General features: G+C 41.0%; 1 protein-coding gene across 21 annotated transcripts in view; it reads left to right on the forward strand.

Annotated features, from left to right (window-relative positions):
• The window catches only part of FNBP1 (formin binding protein 1), a 153,822-nt gene that overhangs the window by 36,598 nt on the left and 98,350 nt on the right, over positions 1–18,874 (forward strand). For all 21 annotated transcript variants that reach the window (XM_050926111.1, XM_050926113.1, XM_050926112.1 and 18 more), the window contains exon 2: positions 16,868–16,983. In XM_050926111.1, the coding sequence (XP_050782068.1) occupies positions 16,868–16,983 (116 nt within the window). The remainder of the gene's footprint in view (positions 1–16,867; positions 16,984–18,874) is intronic.

An 18,874-nucleotide genomic window follows, 5' to 3' on the forward strand; every position in this document is an offset into this window, starting at 1 on the left:
GATTTAAGTCCATGCTAGATAAATTCATGGATGGGTAAGGAATGGTGTCCCTAGCCTCTGTTTGTCAGAGAGTGGAGATGGATAGCAGGAGAGAGATCACTTGATCATTACCTGTTAGGTTCACTCTCTCTGGGGCACCTGGCACTGGCCACTGTCAGCAGATAGGATAGTGGCTGGGTGGACCGTTGGTCTGACCTAGTATGGCCGTTCTTATGTTCTATGTGCAGTTCTGGTTGCCTTATGTAAAAAAAGATATATTAGAACTGGAAAAAGTACAGAGAAGGGCAACAAAAATGTTTTTAGCAGTATGGAACAGCTTCCATATGAGGAGAGATTAAAAAGACTGAAAAGGTTCAGCTTTGAAAAGAGATGACTGAGGAGGGATATGATAGAGGTCTATAAAATCAAGAATGATGTGAAGAAAGTGAATAAGGAAGTTTTATATAATCCTTCACATAACACAAGAACCAGAGGTCACCCAATGAAATTAATAGGTAGCAGGTTTAAAACAAACATAAGGAAGTACTTCTTTGCACAACACACAGTCCACCTATGGAACTCATATTATCAGGGGGATATTGTGAAAGCCCAAACTATATCTGGGTTCAAAAAAGGATTAGGTAAGTTCATAGAATCACAGAAATTTAGGACTGGAAGGGACCTCAATAGATCATTTGGTCCAGTCCCCTGCACTGAGGCTGGACTGAGGCTGGACTAAGTATTATCTAGACCATCCCTGACAGATGTCTTTGTAACCTGTTCTTAAAAACCTCCAATGACAGAGAATCCACAAGCTCCCTAGGTAATTTTTTCTAGTGCTTACCCTTACAATTAGAAAAAAGAACAGGAGTACTTGTGGCACCTTAGAGACTAACACGTTTATTTGAGCATAAGCTTTTGTGGGCTACAGCCACAAGTACTCCTGTTCGTTTTGCAGATACAGACTAGCACGGCTGCTACTCTGAAACCTTACAATTAGGGAGTTTTTCCTAATGTCTAACCAAAATCTCCCTTGCTGCTGTTTGAACCCACTACTTCTTGTCCTGTCCTCAGTGGTTAAGGAGAACAATGTATCACCTTCCTCTTTGTAACAGCCTTTTGTGTACTTGAAAACTGTTATGTTTCTTCTCTTCTCCAGACTAAACAAACCCATTTTTTCAGTCTTTCCTTGTAGATCATGTTTTCTAGACCTTTAATCATTTTTGTTGCTCTCCTCTAGACTGTCTCTAATTTGTCTGCATCTTTCCCAAAGTGTGGTGCCCGGAACTAGACATAGTACTCCACTTAAGTCTTTATCAGTGCTTACTAGAATGGAAGAATTACTTCTTGTGTCTTGTTTACAAACATTTCGGCGAAAACAATCGAGAATGATGTTATGGAGAATAGGTCCATCAGTGGCTGTTAGCCAAGATGGTCAGAGATGCAACCCCATGCTCTGGATGTCCCTAAACCTCTGACTGATAGACTCTGGAACTGGACAACAAGGGATGGATCACTGGATAATTGTTCTGTTTGCTCCCTCTGAAGCATCTTGCACCAGCCACTGTCAGAAAACAGGATACTGGGCTTGATGGACCACTGCTCTGACGCAATATGACCACTCTGATGCTCTTCTGTTCTTAGAGGCTGAAACACACTCAGGGTATGTCTATACTACCCGCCAGATCGGCGGGCAGCAATCGATCCTGTGGGGGTCAATTTATCGTGTGTAGACTAGATGCAATAAATCAAGCCCCAAGCGCTCTCCCATAATTTCCTCTACTCCACAAGGCCGAGAGGCGCAGGCAAAGTCAGTGGGGGAGCATCAGCAGTCGACTCACCGCAGTGAAGACACCACGGTGAGTAGATCTAAGTACGTCAACTTCAAGTTGCCTAACTTTGATTTCTCCCACCCAGTGTAGATCAGGCCTTAGTCCTCTTCCTGTTCCCCGAGGATGGGGAGAGGAAGAGCATAGCACTGTTTGTTTAACTAGGTTAAAAAAAAATTCTTATCAACACTGAGAGACATGCAAAAATTATACCTCTGTGCCCAGTGGGATTCAGCAGTAGCAGCCTTTGTTTAGTTTCTGAAACTGAGTGCGGCTCTCTGTGTACTGCGGTCCAGATTCTGCTTTCCCCAGTGTGCATCAGGAGTAAATCCACTGGGGTTGCACTGGTATCAGTGAGAGAATGAGGTGCTGCATATGTAATAGCTTTCGTGGCATATGACTCTTAACTCAACATGGATAACTTAATGTATACAGTATCAGAGGGTAGCCGTGTTAGTCTGGATCTGTAAAAGCAGCAAAGAATCCTGTGTCACCTTATAGACTAACAGACGTTTTGGAGCATGAGCTTTCGTGGGTGAATACCCACTTCCTCAGATGCATGTGGGTATACAGAAAGAGATTCTAAGGCAAGTTGAATTTAATAGGCTAGATGGTGTTTTTGTTTGACTTCTGGCATTAATAGAGACTTGTTCTCTTTTTTGTTAAAGACCTTTAAAGAGGAAAATATCATATACTGCACTTTAAATTTTAATTTATATATTATAACACATTTAAAAACAAAAAACAGACCTATTCTGAGATTTCTTGTGTGAATTTTACAAGCAAAATTTTGTGCTTTGAAAGGAATATTTATTTCCAAATAAGCTACTTATGACACATGGTTCTCGTTGTGGTAAAGTCATGCACTGCCCAAAACTTCAGTGCATATAAACGTATTTGAGGGAAATTAACTGTTGTTTCAGTGTTGTTCTATGAAAAATGCCCTTAGGTATTACAAAGGAAGTATATTTACTTAGGTTATGGGTTATGTTCCCATCTTCATTTGCGGATGTTCTCCTGAGTAACTCCCATTAGTACTACTTTCTCTTTTAATGGTGGCACTTAATGTAAGGGATCTAGCTCAAGCTGAAACTCCCTTTGAATTCAAGTCAGCCCTTGACTTCAGTGGGAGTGAGGTCAAGTCCTTAATCCTTTAATACAGACTTTTTTGAGAAACTTTACCAGGTCCAGTAAAAAAATGGTTTGCCCTCATATAACAAAACCACCAATGTGCAGAACTCCCTCACCCATTCAGCAATATACGTACTGCAGGCAGATGCACAGTCCCATTTGTGCACCCTGGTTGTGCTCTCCCATACATGCTTCACACCAAACTCTCCCCTTCTCTCTCTGAACCACAGGCTTCACACCTGTCACCCTCTCACACACAGCAGACAACCACACAGCCTTGCTATTTATTATCTACTCAGTACCCCCAGACACAGTCACCATTCCTTTCACTCCCTCTTCACCCTCAGCTTGTCAGTCGTCTCCACTGCCTCAACAGCAGTTTCAGACCCTAGCCATCCAGTTGCAGCTTAAGCATTCCACTGGGGGCAGGTGCCACACCTCTCTTCCTGGCTGCTCCGTTCGCATTGCTATTTCACTCTGTTCTGTCACCTCTTCAGCATAAGCGAAAGGACAAATTAAATGAAGCTGAATGAAAGGAGACTGGGCTTGGCAGCAGGCACAGCAGGCGTGCTCTGGGCCTGGCCTCATTTGAGCTGGGGTGAGGACGAGAATGATATTGACTGGCCCCAGGAGAGGTGGAGCTTCATTCTCCATGGGCCCAAGGTAAGGGAAGCCCAAAGAGCAAAGATTCAGCAGGGAGCACTGTAGTTGCTTCTCCATTCACTCACCTACTGAAATAAGGAGTTGAGTTCATTCAAGAACATACGATGTGCTTAGAACTTAATCTTTTTCTACCCTTAATTTCTAGGATGTTAGGGACATTTTGTTCTCTGTGTTGAGATTTGCCCAATAATGCAGCAAAGAATCTTATTTTTTCCTACTCAAGATTAATTCCTTAAGCATATCTGGAAGGACCCAGAAATAGTTAAACACCAGGTAACCCTCCCAGAACACAACCTCAGGGAATGTGGATAAAGGGGGGAGGGAGAGAAGTAGTATAGTAGATTTGTTCCTGGGTGGGTTTTTTATTTATTGTCTAACTCTAGGTGAAATATTTTGCATATTCAAAGTGAAATATCAGAGAGGATATATAGGTACTCAAATGGTAAAATAGACTGACCTGTCTGAATGAATGGAAAAGCAACACGTAAAATATGTATGATTACAAACAACGCTGTCAGTGAGCAGTAGATATACTCATCTTTCCCCCACTCCTTCTGCCCCCTTGAAATGTCCTTTAAAGCAAGAGCAATGTTTGAAAGGAAAAGATAGGCATTTCTTCCATGGTGCTATTACTTGACCCCTATCTGTGCTTTATGAAGCAAAAGGTACAGAATCTCCTTTAATCTCATTTCATTCTTAACAATATATAAAGATGGATGTTTTGTTGGGCTCATTGACTGAGCTGCATTGACTTAATTAACCGACAGATTTTATGTGGAAAGTCTTACTTCATTTAGTGGCAACTGAGTTAGACAGAAGCTAACATGCTTCTGTACTTTCTGCTCACCACTACTTTCTGAATGGTTCTTGCAATATTATTGTACGTTTGGTGTATTACCATATTTATTTGCTTGAAAACTGTTACATTTGGATATAGCTTTAATATAGGTCCTTGAGAATTTGTGTTTTGTTGTATTTTGTTTGCCCTATGTTACCATGTGGGATTTAGGCTTTCATTGTCTTTTTTTAATATGCTATTTATTAAAACACATAATTTAAATTTTGTGATCTTTTGTGATTTATTAAAATTTTTTGGTCTTCTCTTTCATCCCCCCCGAGGAATGAGGAAGGATGGTGATGGGATAAAAAGGTGTCAGAGTCAAGGATGAAAATTAATGCTTAATACCTTTACAGTAACAATATATATATATATTTTGCTGCAGTTGGAAAACGAAACTTTTTTGGGATCTGGAGTGAAACCTCAGTGTATCAAATTTTGAGAATTAGAAATTCCCATAAGTGTTTTTAACCTTCTTTATTCACACTTCTCTTATTCTGTTGCTGGGTTACTAAAAGTGAAACAGAAATACTAAATATTGGTTGGTTAATTTCCTCTTATTAATTTGCAACTCAATTCTAAGGCTCTCTCCATATCGACTGTGTCTACTCTAGCATTTTCTTAAGTGTCCCGTGACTGCAATGCCTCCAGTGCAGCTTCACGAGAGGAGTAATAGTGGGACCAATACAGTAGACTAGGGGTCAGCAACCTTTCAGAAGTGGTGTGCTGCGTCTTCATTTATTCACTTGAATATAAGGTTTCACATACCAGTAATGCATTTTAACATTTTTAGAAGGTCTTTTTCTATAAGTCTATAATATCTAAGTAAACTATTATTGTATGTAAAGTAAATAAGGTTTTTAAAATGTTTTTAAGAAGCTTCATTTAAAATTAAATTAAAATGCAGAGCCCCCCGGACCGGTGGCCAGGAGCGGGGCAGTGTGAGTGTCACTGAAAATCAGTTTGCGTGCCGCCTTTGGCACGCGTGCCATAGGTTGCCTACCCCTGCTGTAGACCAACCACTGGTGTTTTAAACACTGCTGTCTAAACCTGCTTCAAGCCATTCTGGATAGATGACATAATGGTTTAAATTCCAGCAGATACTGGTATCCTTCCTCCAGAACTTAATATTTAATTAAAAAAATAAAGGACCATATTCTGTCCTGGCAGAAATTCAATGACTTCAGTGGAGTTAGAACAGAATTTGACTCCAAGTCTCTAGCCTTTACATCTGTGAGGAAATCTACCAAGCTTGAACTGAGTGTGCATCATGTAATGCTGTCTACTTGAGTTTTCAGATGTCTGGAAACAATAACTGCCAGAGAAATGAGATCTGCTCTGTCCATCTGAGTGGGTAGGGGACTGAAACCTAGTGATGACAAATTAAGGACCCAATCCTGCATTGGCCCTGCATGGGCACAAACATTAGCTATTTCAGTGCTGATCAAAACACTCTTGAAAGAAGGGTGATATTGTTACGCTGATCTCCACAGACTGCTGTGAGCATCATCTCCACTTGACATCAGGAGTGGATCTTGGAGTATAGCCACAATTTGGGAGCATACCAGGGTTTCTTTTTGTCTGAATCAGCCTAATATTAGGTAGATTGACAGTTGCTATCTTTGAGATAAGATGGATGAGGTAATATCTTTTTTCTTGGTGAAAGAGACAAGCCTTTGAGCTACACAGAGCTCTTCTTCAGGAATCACGCATATTGAAAGAGACCATTCAAGATGAAGTGGGCCAGTTAACATTTCTGAAGTCATAGCGCAAAAAAGGGAGGTTAGTGGATTACAGATTATTGTAATAAGACGTAAAACAGTGTCTTTATTTATGATTTTTAGTGTCTAGCAAAGTCATGAATTTAAGCTCCCAGGCTCATCTTTTGAAGGTGTCGTGCAGGTTTCCTTTGAGGACTGAGAGGTCAGATATGGAGTGATCATTTTGCAAAAAGTGTTTTTTCTTTTATCAGTTATCTGTGTGAGTTCATTTGAGAGCATGGTGCTATGGATTAAAATACCCATAAATTGTTGCTTTAGTCCCAAAACCTTGTTGAAAAATCTTCATTTTCCTTTATTGTGCAAGAAACTCTACAGTATGTGTTTTGTTTTCTTTGCCTCATTGCTTTGCTCAGTACCATCTTTTATGACCTCTTTCCTTATTCCTATGGTGCTTTGCTCTGCTAATGAATCTGATTGTTTAACACTGGAGCAGAGACGGGGGGAATATTTGTACTGCAGTCCAAGGTGTGACTGCAACTCAGGTATACATAGTATTTCTAAAATAGCACTATAGATGTGACAACAGGTATGCTTGAACACCCTGATCTGAAGCCCATGCCACCACACCTACACGGCTGTTTTTAGTAATATTTGCCTATATTTATCTGGGTTGCAGTCACATCTTGGATTGCAGTACAGGCATTCCCTGGATTGCTATCTTCTGATCTTTTGCAACTGTCAGTTAGAATAAAATGAGGAAAAACAAGCACACGTGACTGTTTCCAAGCTGAGCATTGCCAGAGTAAACAGCTTGCAGCAGAGCTGTGAAAAGAATGCATAGGTTTGACATTATTTGGGGCTGTGATTAAAAATACTCCAGAGGAATGAATGGAACCGGAAATTGTTAGAAGCGCACACTGTCATAGGGCTGAGATTTTCAATGGTGCCTAAGGGATTTAGATGCCCAGTTCTCATTAAAGTTAATGACTAAAGGTCTTCTCTTTCCTTTATTGAGCTCTTCTCTTATGGTAATAATCTGGATTGCTAGGCACTTCGCAGAAGAAACACAAAGACGCAGTCCCAGTACAATCTAAGGTACCAGTTGTGCAAGTTTCTACGCACACGGAGCCACATAGGTCAGCTTGTAGGTGTAGGCCTTTACGTCATAAGCTCTTTGTTAAATGGAATCAGTGGAACTGGGGAAGTCCCAGGGGCTCCACATGGATGTAAGAGTCCATTTACAGGAACCAGGGCCTAATATGCATGGTGTGACAAGTAGGGACAGTGAGAGGACGGATTGGAATGGGATGAGAAAGGACAAAGGTTATAGTAGAATGAATAGGTGGTTACTGTATTTAGGTATGTGCACAGCCTGTTCGTTCAATGAAAAATGCTATCTTTTTCTTTTAAGCTATTTTTGATTCTCTTCTTGTGGGCAGCATGGAAGAAGTAAGTGGGTCTGAAGGAGAGATTTGAATGAAGTGTACAAAAACGCATGCAGATAGTGGTTGGAGATGCTGTAATATAGGTATCCTCATCAATACATTGTCCAGCTAAAAAATGCTTCTTTGTGTACAGAAATTTTTTATTCAGGGGAGAGAAAGTGGATCATACTATTGGAAAACAAGTTTGTGTTCTTTTCATTGCAAAAAAACAAGTGTAAAAATATAAAAAATATTGCTCAAGTGTGCAGGGGTGTAATCAGGAAGGCCAAAACACAATTGGAGTTGCAGCTAGCAAGGGATGTGAAGGATAACAAGAAGCGTTTCTACAGGTATGTTAGCAACAAGAAAAAGGTCAAGGAAAGTGTGGGACTCTTAATGAATGGAGGAGGCAATCTAGTGACAGATTATATGGAAAAAGCTGAAGTACTCAATGCTTTTTTTGCACTGGTCTTCACAGACAAGGTCGGCTTCCACACTGCTGTCCTGGGCAACACAGTGGTGGAAGAAAAGGTTAAGGACTATTTAGAAAAGCCGGACATGGACAAATCCATGGGTCCAGAGCTAATGCATCTGAGGGTGCTGAGGAAATTGTCGGTGATTGCAGAGCCACTGGCCATTATCTTTGAAAATTTGTGGTGATTGGGGGAGGTCCTGGACAATTGGAAAAAGGCAAATATAGTGCCCATCTTTTAAAAAGGGAAGGAAGAGAACCCGGGGAACTACAGACCAGTCAGCCTCACCTCAGTCCCTGGAAAAATCATGGAGCAGGTCGTCAAGGAAACCACTTGGAAGCACTTGAAGGAGAAGAAGGTGATCAGGAACAGTCAACATGGATTCACCAAGAGCAATTCATGCCTGACCAACCCGATTGCCTTCTGTAATGAGATAACTGGCTCTGTGGATATGGGGAAAAGCAGTGGATGTGATCTTGACTTTAGCAAAGCTTTTATACGGTCTCCCACAGTATTCTTGCCAGCAAGTTAAAAAAGTATGGATTGGATGAATGGACTGTAAGAATAATAGAAAGCTGGTAAGTGAAATGTATGATAGGAAAGTAGTAGCCTTTCAAAGAACTCCTCCCTCAAAGCTCTCCAGAAGGCCTTTAACTGAGGTCTGCTAGCATGTGGAATGGTCTCCTAAGGAGAGTGGTGGAAGCCCTATTATTGGGGACATTTTAAATCAAGACTGAGCAAAGCAGTGCAAAACATATAGCAGAAAGCAATCCTGAAATGTCTGTGCGATAGAGAAAGGTACCATCTTGGCTAACTTTTCAGATTCTAAGTAGTGACAATGCACATAAGAAATTCTAAATCAATGGTTTTCAACCTGTTTTCACTTGTGAACCCCTAAAAAAAATTTGAATGGAGGTGTGGACCCCTTTGAAAATCTTAGACATAGCCTGCAGAACCCCAGGGATCTGCGGACCACGGGTTGAAAACCACTAACAAACGCTCATTGGCTGATTGAAGGTAAGACACAGTTGCCAACAGCTTCTGAAATCTGCCTTTTTCAGCTTAATTATTTTAGGGCTATTGCAAACAACACAGCTTTAAGGATTACACATTTTTTAAAAGCTGTTATTTGTGATCAAATGAATTCCCTATGCTAAAAGTTCTTTTCTGCTCCGTGCCTCATCAGTCTTAAGTGAGAGCCACTTCCTAGCCTAAGCTTCTTGAATAGACAGATGGGACAATGAGGATGAATAGGTTTTTAGAGCCCTTTCTCTCACTGCACCACTTGTCCTTCAAGACCTCATTCCTCTCTCTTGCTGGCAGCACAATTGGGCCTATCTTCACTTGACCGTGATATTTTTCTGCCTCCTGAAGGAACGAACACACACACACCCCTCTGAAAGTGGCACAGATGCCCATGGTATGAAGGGATTGCGCCCAGGACGTTGCCTCTTTATTACAATTGCAGTTGAAACCCTAATACTTTTGAGAGATACCAAAGGGACCGCAACTCTTATCTGTAACTAAGGGCTGGTCTACACTGGCAATTTACAGTGCTGCAACTTTTTCGCTCACGGGTGTGAAAAAACAGCGCTGTAAAGCACCAGTATAGACAGTGCACCAGCGCTTGGAGCCGCGCTCTCAGCACTCGTAGCTACTCCCCTGCACCACGACCACACAAGCCACGTTAATGTGCTACCATAGCAGCACTTCAGCGTTACCAGTGTAGACTAGCCCAAAGACTACAGTAAGCAGCCAGAGTTCATCTTATCTTCGTTCTTGTTCGTGGAACTCAGTTCTTGCAGCTGTTTGTTCCGGTTGGTCACAACTCCAGCCACTGACCAGTATCTCTGCTTCCTTTTCCATTTATACAACTCTAGCACCTTTTTACTTTCAGACAGCTATCTGCACGGCAGCATTTCAACTCTTCCTTTGTGCTGTACACCATGGAGTTCTCTTTCTCTAAACTAGACCTGGGCAGACCACTCAAACAGCAGAGCAGACTAACTTACGGGACAACAGACCTGACTCATTCAGCCACAAGGCGTTATCATCAGGTTTTTCGTATTCTGATCTCTTTGGTATTCTAAAAATAGGGTGTTAAACAAATTGATCAGGCGACACAGACAGCAAGGAGATCACCTTCTGAAGGTGAACTTGCTGTATCTTTGTGAGTGTTCAGCACATTTTGCATTTTTCAAAGGGTAATATCTCCTTGAAATGTGCCTGGGGAGGGGATGGGAGGAGTGATTCCTCCTCTTTGAAAAGGGTACGGGGGGTACAGTTGGATGTTAAGTTTGCTGTTAATATAATGTACCCAATGAGAGTGCTGTGACTTGCATAAAAAGGGTTTGGAGAGAGGCTTTCACTTCTTGAAATTCTCCAAGAAGTTTGAGGGGACTGAATGTCAATATATGGGTGACTGGTTGCCTCTGTGACATACTGTTCAGATTTATTTAGTGATGCTGTATCTCATAGAACAGTATGGAGTGTGGTAGCTCGCAGTGCTCTTTGCCAAAAACTTTCAAAGACAGACAGTAGGCCAAGTTCTGCTCTCTGATACACCTGTGTAATCCCAGTAACTTCGGTAGAGGTTATGTGGTTGCAAGTGTGAGCAAAAGGTGTCTCTTGGTGTTGAAATTACACCCCTGCTCTTTCTGACCTGAATTGCTTCTGGGGTTGGGCAAAGTCTGTTATTCTGTACGTGCTGTCTCTTTGTATTGTCTCTAGATTTGAAGCCTCCTGAAATAAGGGGTAACCTCAATGTTTTCCCCAGGAATTGAAATTAGAGAGGGTGTTGGAATATTCAGGGGGGTGAGGGCCGACGAGGATTGAGACCGTGAGGGCAAAGGTAGGCTGTATGGCAAAACTGAAAAATGTTTCATGACCACTTTATTAGATTTAACTCATGTTTTAAAATCATCACAAAAATTAAAGTTGGCTAGTCAAGCCTACTATGAAGCACTACATCTACATCCTTCTTGGTTTCTTGTTGTAATTTTGCACTCTTTGGTGTCGTCTTGTGTGTCCATTACTTCCAGTCTTTCATGATAGTCTCATGATCAGGCAGAAGGCGACTGCTTTCAGAACACAAAATTCTATTCAGTGAGGAAAAAGAATGCTCAACTGTAGCTGTTGTGAGTGGGAGTAGCAAGAGATGAATTCCTACTTCTTTCGTTCCAGGAAACATAGCACAAAAATCAGGTCAAGCCACTAGTGATGATAAAGAAGTTGAAGTTAAATCTTCATTTGTTTGTCGTATGATATTCCACTCTGTGTTCAGAATTTTCTGTTCTGTCCTGATCACATAGCAGCACCATTGCTGGTAGTGCCTCACTCCACTCAGCTGTAGGTGTTTTATAAGAGAGGCATCTGTAAAAGCTATGCAGAGGTTGAGTAGAATCCAGAAATCACTATTGCAGATTTGTAAGAATCAAGTCTGTGTACTTTTTCAGCTGGCTTTACAAACACTTCTTATCCTCTTCACTTAAGGAGTCAATATAAGTACCTTCATTAGTCAACTTCTGGAATGAAGTCTTTGCTTCTTCCAGTACATTTTCAATGGATATCTCTCATTGATCCAAAGGTGGCTTCTACTTCTGGAAAAAGATCTGCTACTGTTGTAGCAGATGCCTGGATGATATTGTTTAATGACCCAAGTAGTTTCAAGAGTAGACTTACAAGAGAGAGATTGGCAATAGTGTTCTCTGAACTTCGTAACAAAAGTAGTCTACCAGCCTCACTACTTAGATCTCTCCTATCTTGGAGGATACTTTCCAAAGCCAGTAATAGTGGTTGCAGTAATTTTAAAACAGCCAAGAATTGCTTATGAGAAAGCCAGCAGGTTTTCTCAGTTGGACTAACTTTAACTTCAATCCCAGTGTATCTTCTATTTGTTTCCAAGATGTTCAGTCCTTTTGGACTCTTGCTGGAAAAAAAAGAGTATAAAAAAGCCATTAAATTTATGGCTTTTTAATGGCTTTTGAAGATTCTGGAGCAGATGGCCTCTGCAGTGTGTATAGAGAGATTAGGGTTACACGTTTCTCTGAGCAAAGCTTGTACTCCACTATCTCTTCAAGAGAAGTTTGTAGCTCGATTAAATGCACAAGTACCCTCTGTTTGGGGTTCAATTTACAAGCATTTAACTCCTTCTAAGATGTCACAGATGCAGCTGATGTGTCTTCTATAACCTGAACATCTAGAATGCATCTACTGAGCTACCACGGACATCAAGATAACATACGCAATGACTTAATATTTGATGCCTGTTTGCACTGGTGCATTCATCAGCCATGTATGCAAATATTTTGAATACAGCGAGAGAGTTCTCCACTTTTTCAACTGCTGAGTCTTTCACTGTTGCACCACATGCTTCTAGAGAGTCAGCTGAGTTTTTTTCAGAAAGATAGCGAGCATTTGCCAGTCTTGTTTGAAACCAGTGTCCAACTTCAGGATTAACAAATGCCAATGCACTTAACATTGGCCTCCAGTTTGTAGTGTGTGGTCTGGTATCTCTTGCTTAAATAGAAAGTATGGTGCAACAGCCATGTTGGTTCACATAAACTGAGTTGTCTCTCCAGCATTCTTAACAGCCTCATTAAGTTCTTTTTAAATTGGCTTTGACTGTGACTGGCTTATAAGGCTTTCTGCATGTTGATGATGCAGTCCAGAGGCATGGGGTTTTGCAGCCTTTTTCATCCAGGTTGTCAGTACTGTCTTAGCAGATCAGTCTGGCAAACCAAGCTCCTCCACTTTTACTATATAAATGCATGATATGCCCACATCTTGAATACTGCATGCAGGTCTGGTCACCCCATCTCAAAAAAGAGATATTGGAATTGGAAAAGGTACAGAGAAGGTATCAAAAATGATTAGGGGTATGGAACAGATTCCATAAGAGGACAGATTAAAAAGACTGGGGCTTTTCAGCCTGGAAAAGAGATGACTAAGAGGGGATATGATAGAGGCTTATAAAATCTTGACTGATGTGGATAAAATAAATAAGGAAGTGTTATTTACCCCTTCACTTAACAGAAAAACCAGGAGTCACTGAATGACATTAATGGGCAGCAAGTTTAAAACAAACAAAAGGAAGTATTTCTTCACACAACGCACAGTCACCCGCGGAACTTTTTGCCAGGGATGTTGTGAAGGCCAAAATTACAACAGGATTTAAAAAAGAACTAGATAAGTTCATGGATGTTAGGTCCATCAGTGGCTGTTAGCCAGGATTTGCAGGGATGCAACACCATGCTCTGAATGTCCCTAGCCTCTGTTTGCCAGAAGCTGGAAGTGGACTACAGGGGATGGATCACTCTATGCTTCCTTGTTCTGTTCATTCCCTCTGAAGCACCTGGAATAGTGACTGTAGGAAGACCGGATATTGGGATAGATGGACCATTGGTCTGACCCAATATGGCCATTCTTACATAAAAAATAATTATAACAATAAAAAAGTTTAGTACAGAAACTCCCTGAGATAATGGCCTCTTGAGATGGTGGTGTGAGATAATGACCTTGGCAAATAATGCATTTTAAAAATCTTGGCCTACTAGGAAATCCATATTTATATAAGTTTCCCAGTCACAAATATGGCATTCTGGAGCGGAGTCACTAAAATATGGTTCAATGCTCTGGCCGCTGTTGTCTGTCGTGCCACTGTTCACTCTACCGCTCTGTCCCCAGTGGCCCTGCACTGTCACTTTCTGCTGCCACCTGCCACTGTGACCTCTGCGAGTTGGTCTCTCGAGGTTCTACCCAGCTGTCGGTGATTTCAGCTCTCAGTGGGGAAACCTTGCTGCTAGTGCAGGCTGGGCTGCGTCTTCCACAGAAACATTGTCCGACAGCAGGTCTAAGCACTTGGACCTGATTATCAGTGATTTCAGCTCTAGTGGTTACTTATGAAGCCTAATCATCTTTCTCTAAACAGGAGAGAGGGGCAGGTCAAATAGTGCTTGTGACTTAGGCAGAGCCCACACTACCAAGCAAAACACCTGTGCCCCACCCGCCCTCGCTCTCTCTCTCTTCACTACGATATGACATCCAAACCTCCTGCTTATGGAGTGCAGTTCAGTTGAGGGTGACCAGTGCTTAATTTGTATTGAAAAGTGCCAGGGCTCAAGCAAGTTTGTTACTTTCATAACTGATGTGACAAGCCCAGAGGTCCCAGGGCTGAGCCCTGGCAAGTCCTGGCACAAATTAGCACTGAAGGAGACCCCCTTATTCAGACAGGCTAAATACAGTTCTGCTGCCTTTTACTCATACAATAAGGATAACACATTTCAGGGATTTGTAACCCAACACTAGCCAAAACTGATCACTTTGGCAACACAGCTTTGCCTGCTGGCTTCCTGGGCAGAGTAGGTGAGTTCAATACAATGTAAATACAATCTGCTCCTGAAGCCTTTCCACCCACCCTTGGCTCATCACTAGGTGTCAGGAGAGAGCTCATTCAAACCTTTCTTATAAATAATAATTTTAAATTATTAGGTAGGCCAATATAGCCAAAACAAATGTGCCGACATTGTCATAAATAACAGCTGTATGAGGAAGCTAGTCTTTGTTCACACTTTTCAACCCCATTATGCTTTCTCAGGTAGAAGTATTTTTTCATATGCTATATGAGCTTTTAAAGTGTATATTAATGTTTCAATTCAAATTTCCAACCAATGACTAAATTGGCAACACTGCATGTAACGGGGGGGTGGGGGGGAATTAAATGGGGGTGTACACCCCGCCTGGGGGGGGAGGGGTCTAGGGAACCCCCTGGGGTGTTTACAGACAAATTTGCACCAGTTCAGGTACCTTCCGCCTCTCCCACTGCGGTGTAACTACTGGCATTTTGGTTTAAGGGCAGCTTATTTTGGTTTGAGTATACCTTATTTCAACTTAGTTAAAATCTATTCCTAATTAACTTAACTAAACTGAAATAAGCCTCCATGAAAAACCTATTGCTCCAATTTAACTAAATCAGTTTAAAATTGCACCTTAAGTTAAGCCAGTGCAACTTTGCAATTAGACAAGACCAAAGCATGAGAATAGATGGCTCCTGTATTGTATATTAACAAGCTACTTTATAAAATTCTGTATATTGCGCTTTTTTGATCTGATTCAAATCTCTCTCTGTCAAGCCAAGAATGGAGCAATAAGATTAGCAAGCAGTGTAGCAGCTTCCATTATGCAAGACTGACTTACTATACATTAGAGAGAGCCGTACTTATGTCAAGAGAATTTATATTTTGATTGACATATGTTACACTGCACCAAATGTAGTCTGCTTGAAGCAACATATTAGTGCTCTGCAGTAGACTTTGTGGGAGTCTGTTTCCGTATTCTACTAATCAAAGGAAGTGGGTTTTTTCCGCCCCCCCAATGTCTGTTTTACTGATGTTAGCTGATGGTTTTACAAACCGAAAGTCGTACAGTGCCAGATCTTCAGCTGGTGTAAATTAGCATAGCTTCATTGACTTCGGTGGATGTACATCAGTTTATGCTAGCTGAGTATCTGACCTCAAACCTATTTAAACATATAGCTTTCATAAGACATGAAACTAAGATGTAGAGAATTGCAGAGTTTGTAAGCTAGACAAGGTAGATGAATAATGGGTTCGTATTGCACTTCTGTCAAGGTAAATATGCAATGAAGTTATTATATAGACATGAACTGCTAAAATGTTACCTGTTGCAGATTAGTATGGACATTACCAGGAAGGTACTAAGGATTTAATTTTTGTGCTCTTTCCCTACCTATTCCATTTTTGGCAAGCTGGCTCTATCGCACCCTGCTTCTCAGTCAGGAACATAATTGAGATGCTCATCCTATCATCACCTGCATTCTGATATACTGGAAAAAATGAGGCCTGTTAGATTTTGCGTTGTGAATCATGATTTTCAGAAGGCTAGATCTGGGAAGCTTAGGCTTGTGTATTGTGTTCGTATAATGAAATTAAATAGCGACAACGTAACATCCGAGAGCTAGAATTTGTAAAGCTAAGATTTTTTGCACTAGCTCTTTAGACCCTAGAAAGAACTCATATTATGATTTGGTAATTAATCTGAATGTGCTGTTGTCTAATCTCTTGGCATCTGGGAAACTCCAAACTGACACATGGGATGCTTTTTGATGCAGAAGACATTGAAAACATGAGTCATTTGGGGAGCAGCAATATTTAAAGACGAAAGTAGCATCTGTATGTAAATGTGGATTTACAAGAAGGATTACTGTAAATGGAGCTAAAGTCATGTTTTTGTGTATCAGTTTTGTGTGTTTTCTATTTTATAAGTAAACATAAGGGTCTATGGGAAGTGAGCTCTGTTCCGTAGAAGGATGGTCCATAAATGCCAACTATTGAAAGGAAAATCTTGAGGAATGGCTCCACACAGTTTCAGATGATACCTATGATGTGTTATCAACCTGAGAAAAACAGCTGAGGTGTTAATTAAGAGTGGATTTCTGAATTTCTGGGTCTTTTAGCAGTTAACTGTAGTGATATGATTAATGCAGTCCTAAAGGTACAACTCTGTACATCTCTGTTGAAGCATGTCTTGGTGCTCAGAAACTGTCACATGACAAGCCTAACTTTCGGAAATTATGTTTCATAAAGCAGTGCTTGAGAGTTACTGTCTTGGCCTCTCTGGAACTGAACTTGGTTAGGTTGATAAAAACCTGTGCTACAAAAAATGCCTGGCTGTAATCATGGAAAATATGAGCAATACTTTCTCTTCAGTGGTGTGTCCTTTTGGGGATTGTTGTTTTTTTAAGTTATCTCCAAACTCAGTGAGACTAAACTATCTATTTGTTTCACTGCAGGATCAGTTTGACAACTTAGAAAAACATACACAATGGGGAATTGATGTTCTGGAAAAATACATCAAGTTTGTAAAAGAAAGAACGGAGATTGAAATCAGCTATGCAAAACAACTTAGGTAAGTTGATGTCTTCATTTCAGAAGAACGTGAGTAATGTGGTGGGAATAGGGGTTGCTCGTAACTCTGAAATGTTCGTGACTCTGAACAAAACCTTATGGTGGTTCTTTCAAAAGTTTATAACTAAATATTGACTTAATACAGCTTTGAAACGTTACTATGTAGAAGAAAAATGCTGCTTTTAACCATCTTAATTTAAATGAAACAAGCACAGAAACAGTTTCCTAATTTTGTCAAATATTTTTAAAATTTGTTTTACTAGTTTACACTTAACACAGTACTGTACTGTATTTGCCTTTTTTTGAGGTGGGGGTGGGGGGAGATGTCTCTGCTGCTGCCTGATTGCATACTTCCAGTTCCAAATGAGGTATATGTTTGACCAGTCAGTTCGTAACTCTGGTGTTTGTAACTCTGAGGTTATACTGTATCAACTTTTTTCCCTTTCCTTAGCTCTCCATTTGCTTGGCTTACAAAAATCCTGTTTAGCAGGCAGAATGGGTTGCTTAAACAGTAGAAAATAAAAGTTCAAGTTAATTTCACACACTTGAAATTAGAGCAAATTCCTCCTCAAAGTAAATGTGTTGTGTATGTGGCAAAGTAGCATCCCTAGTTTACTCATGGTTTCTGGTCTGAGTGCAAGGCTGTTCATGGAACTTTGTACATGATAGTAGAGACAGGCTGAGGAAAGGATGCACAGAGTGATGAGAGTTCAGCCTTGAGGCTGAATCAAGGCATTGATTTGAATTCAATTGCTTGAAAATCTCATTAGCAGTCCAGATGAGCCCAAAAGGGCAGCAAAATTGTGAATGCAGCTTGAATGGTGGAACTCATAGAAAAATCTCATGAGAACTTCCAGTTTATTGGTCCAAATCTCATGAGTACAGCCCTCCTAAATGAGTAAGTGGATGTATCTGAACTGGAACCAGAAGAAAAGATCCTACCTGTCATAAATGGATAGTTAAGGGTTAATGTCTCTTTTACCTGTAAAGGGTTAAGAAGTTCAGTAAACCTGGCTGACACCTGACCAGAGGACCAATAAGGAGACAAGATACTTTCAAATCTTGGTGGGGGGGAAGTCTTTTGTTTGTGCTCTTTGTTTTGGGGGTTGTTTGCTCGTGGGACTAAGAGGGACCAGATGTCAATCCAGGCTCTCTAAATCTTTCTGAATCAGTCTCTCAAGTTTCAAACTTGTAAGTAACAGCCAGGCAAGGCGGGTTAGTCTTATTTTTGTTTTCTCAACTTGTAAATGTTCCTGTTTGCTAAGAGGATTTTACCTCTGTTTGCTGTAACTTTGAACCTAAGGGTAGAGGGGGTTCCTTTGGGCTATATAAATCTGATTACCCTGTAAAGTATTTTCCGTCCTGATTTTACAGAGATGATTTTTACCTTTCTTTTCTTTAGTTAAAAGCTTTCTTTTTAAGAACCTGATTGATTGTTCCTTGTTTTAAGATCCAAGGGGATTGGATCTGGACTCACCAGGAATTGGTGTGGGAAAGGAGGAGGGGATGGTTAAATTCCCCTTGTGTTAAAATCCAAGGGGTTGGATTGGTGTTCACCGGGAACTTGGTGAAAAAGCCTCTCAAGGCTGCCCAGGGAGGGGAAGGTTTTGGGGGGACAAGAAGTGTTCCAGACACTAAAATTTCTGGATGTTGGCAGTGTTACCAGATCTAAGCTAGTAATTAAGCTTAGATGTGTCCGTGCAGGTCCCCACATCTGTACCCTAAAGTTCAGAGTGGGGGACAAACGTTGACACTACTTGTTTACAATCTGCAGTGAACCTAGAGATTTAGATCCAAACTCTTCCCTACTCCCCAAAATTCAAAGGGATTCAGGTATGAGGTTCTGGCCTATCTCTAATACCAAGGCATAATACCCATACAAAGTGTGGGAG

This window comes from Gopherus flavomarginatus, chromosome 17 (genome assembly GCF_025201925.1).
Source record: "Gopherus flavomarginatus isolate rGopFla2 chromosome 17, rGopFla2.mat.asm, whole genome shotgun sequence".
In the NCBI taxonomy this organism is placed as follows: Eukaryota; Metazoa; Chordata; order Testudines; family Testudinidae; genus Gopherus; species Gopherus flavomarginatus.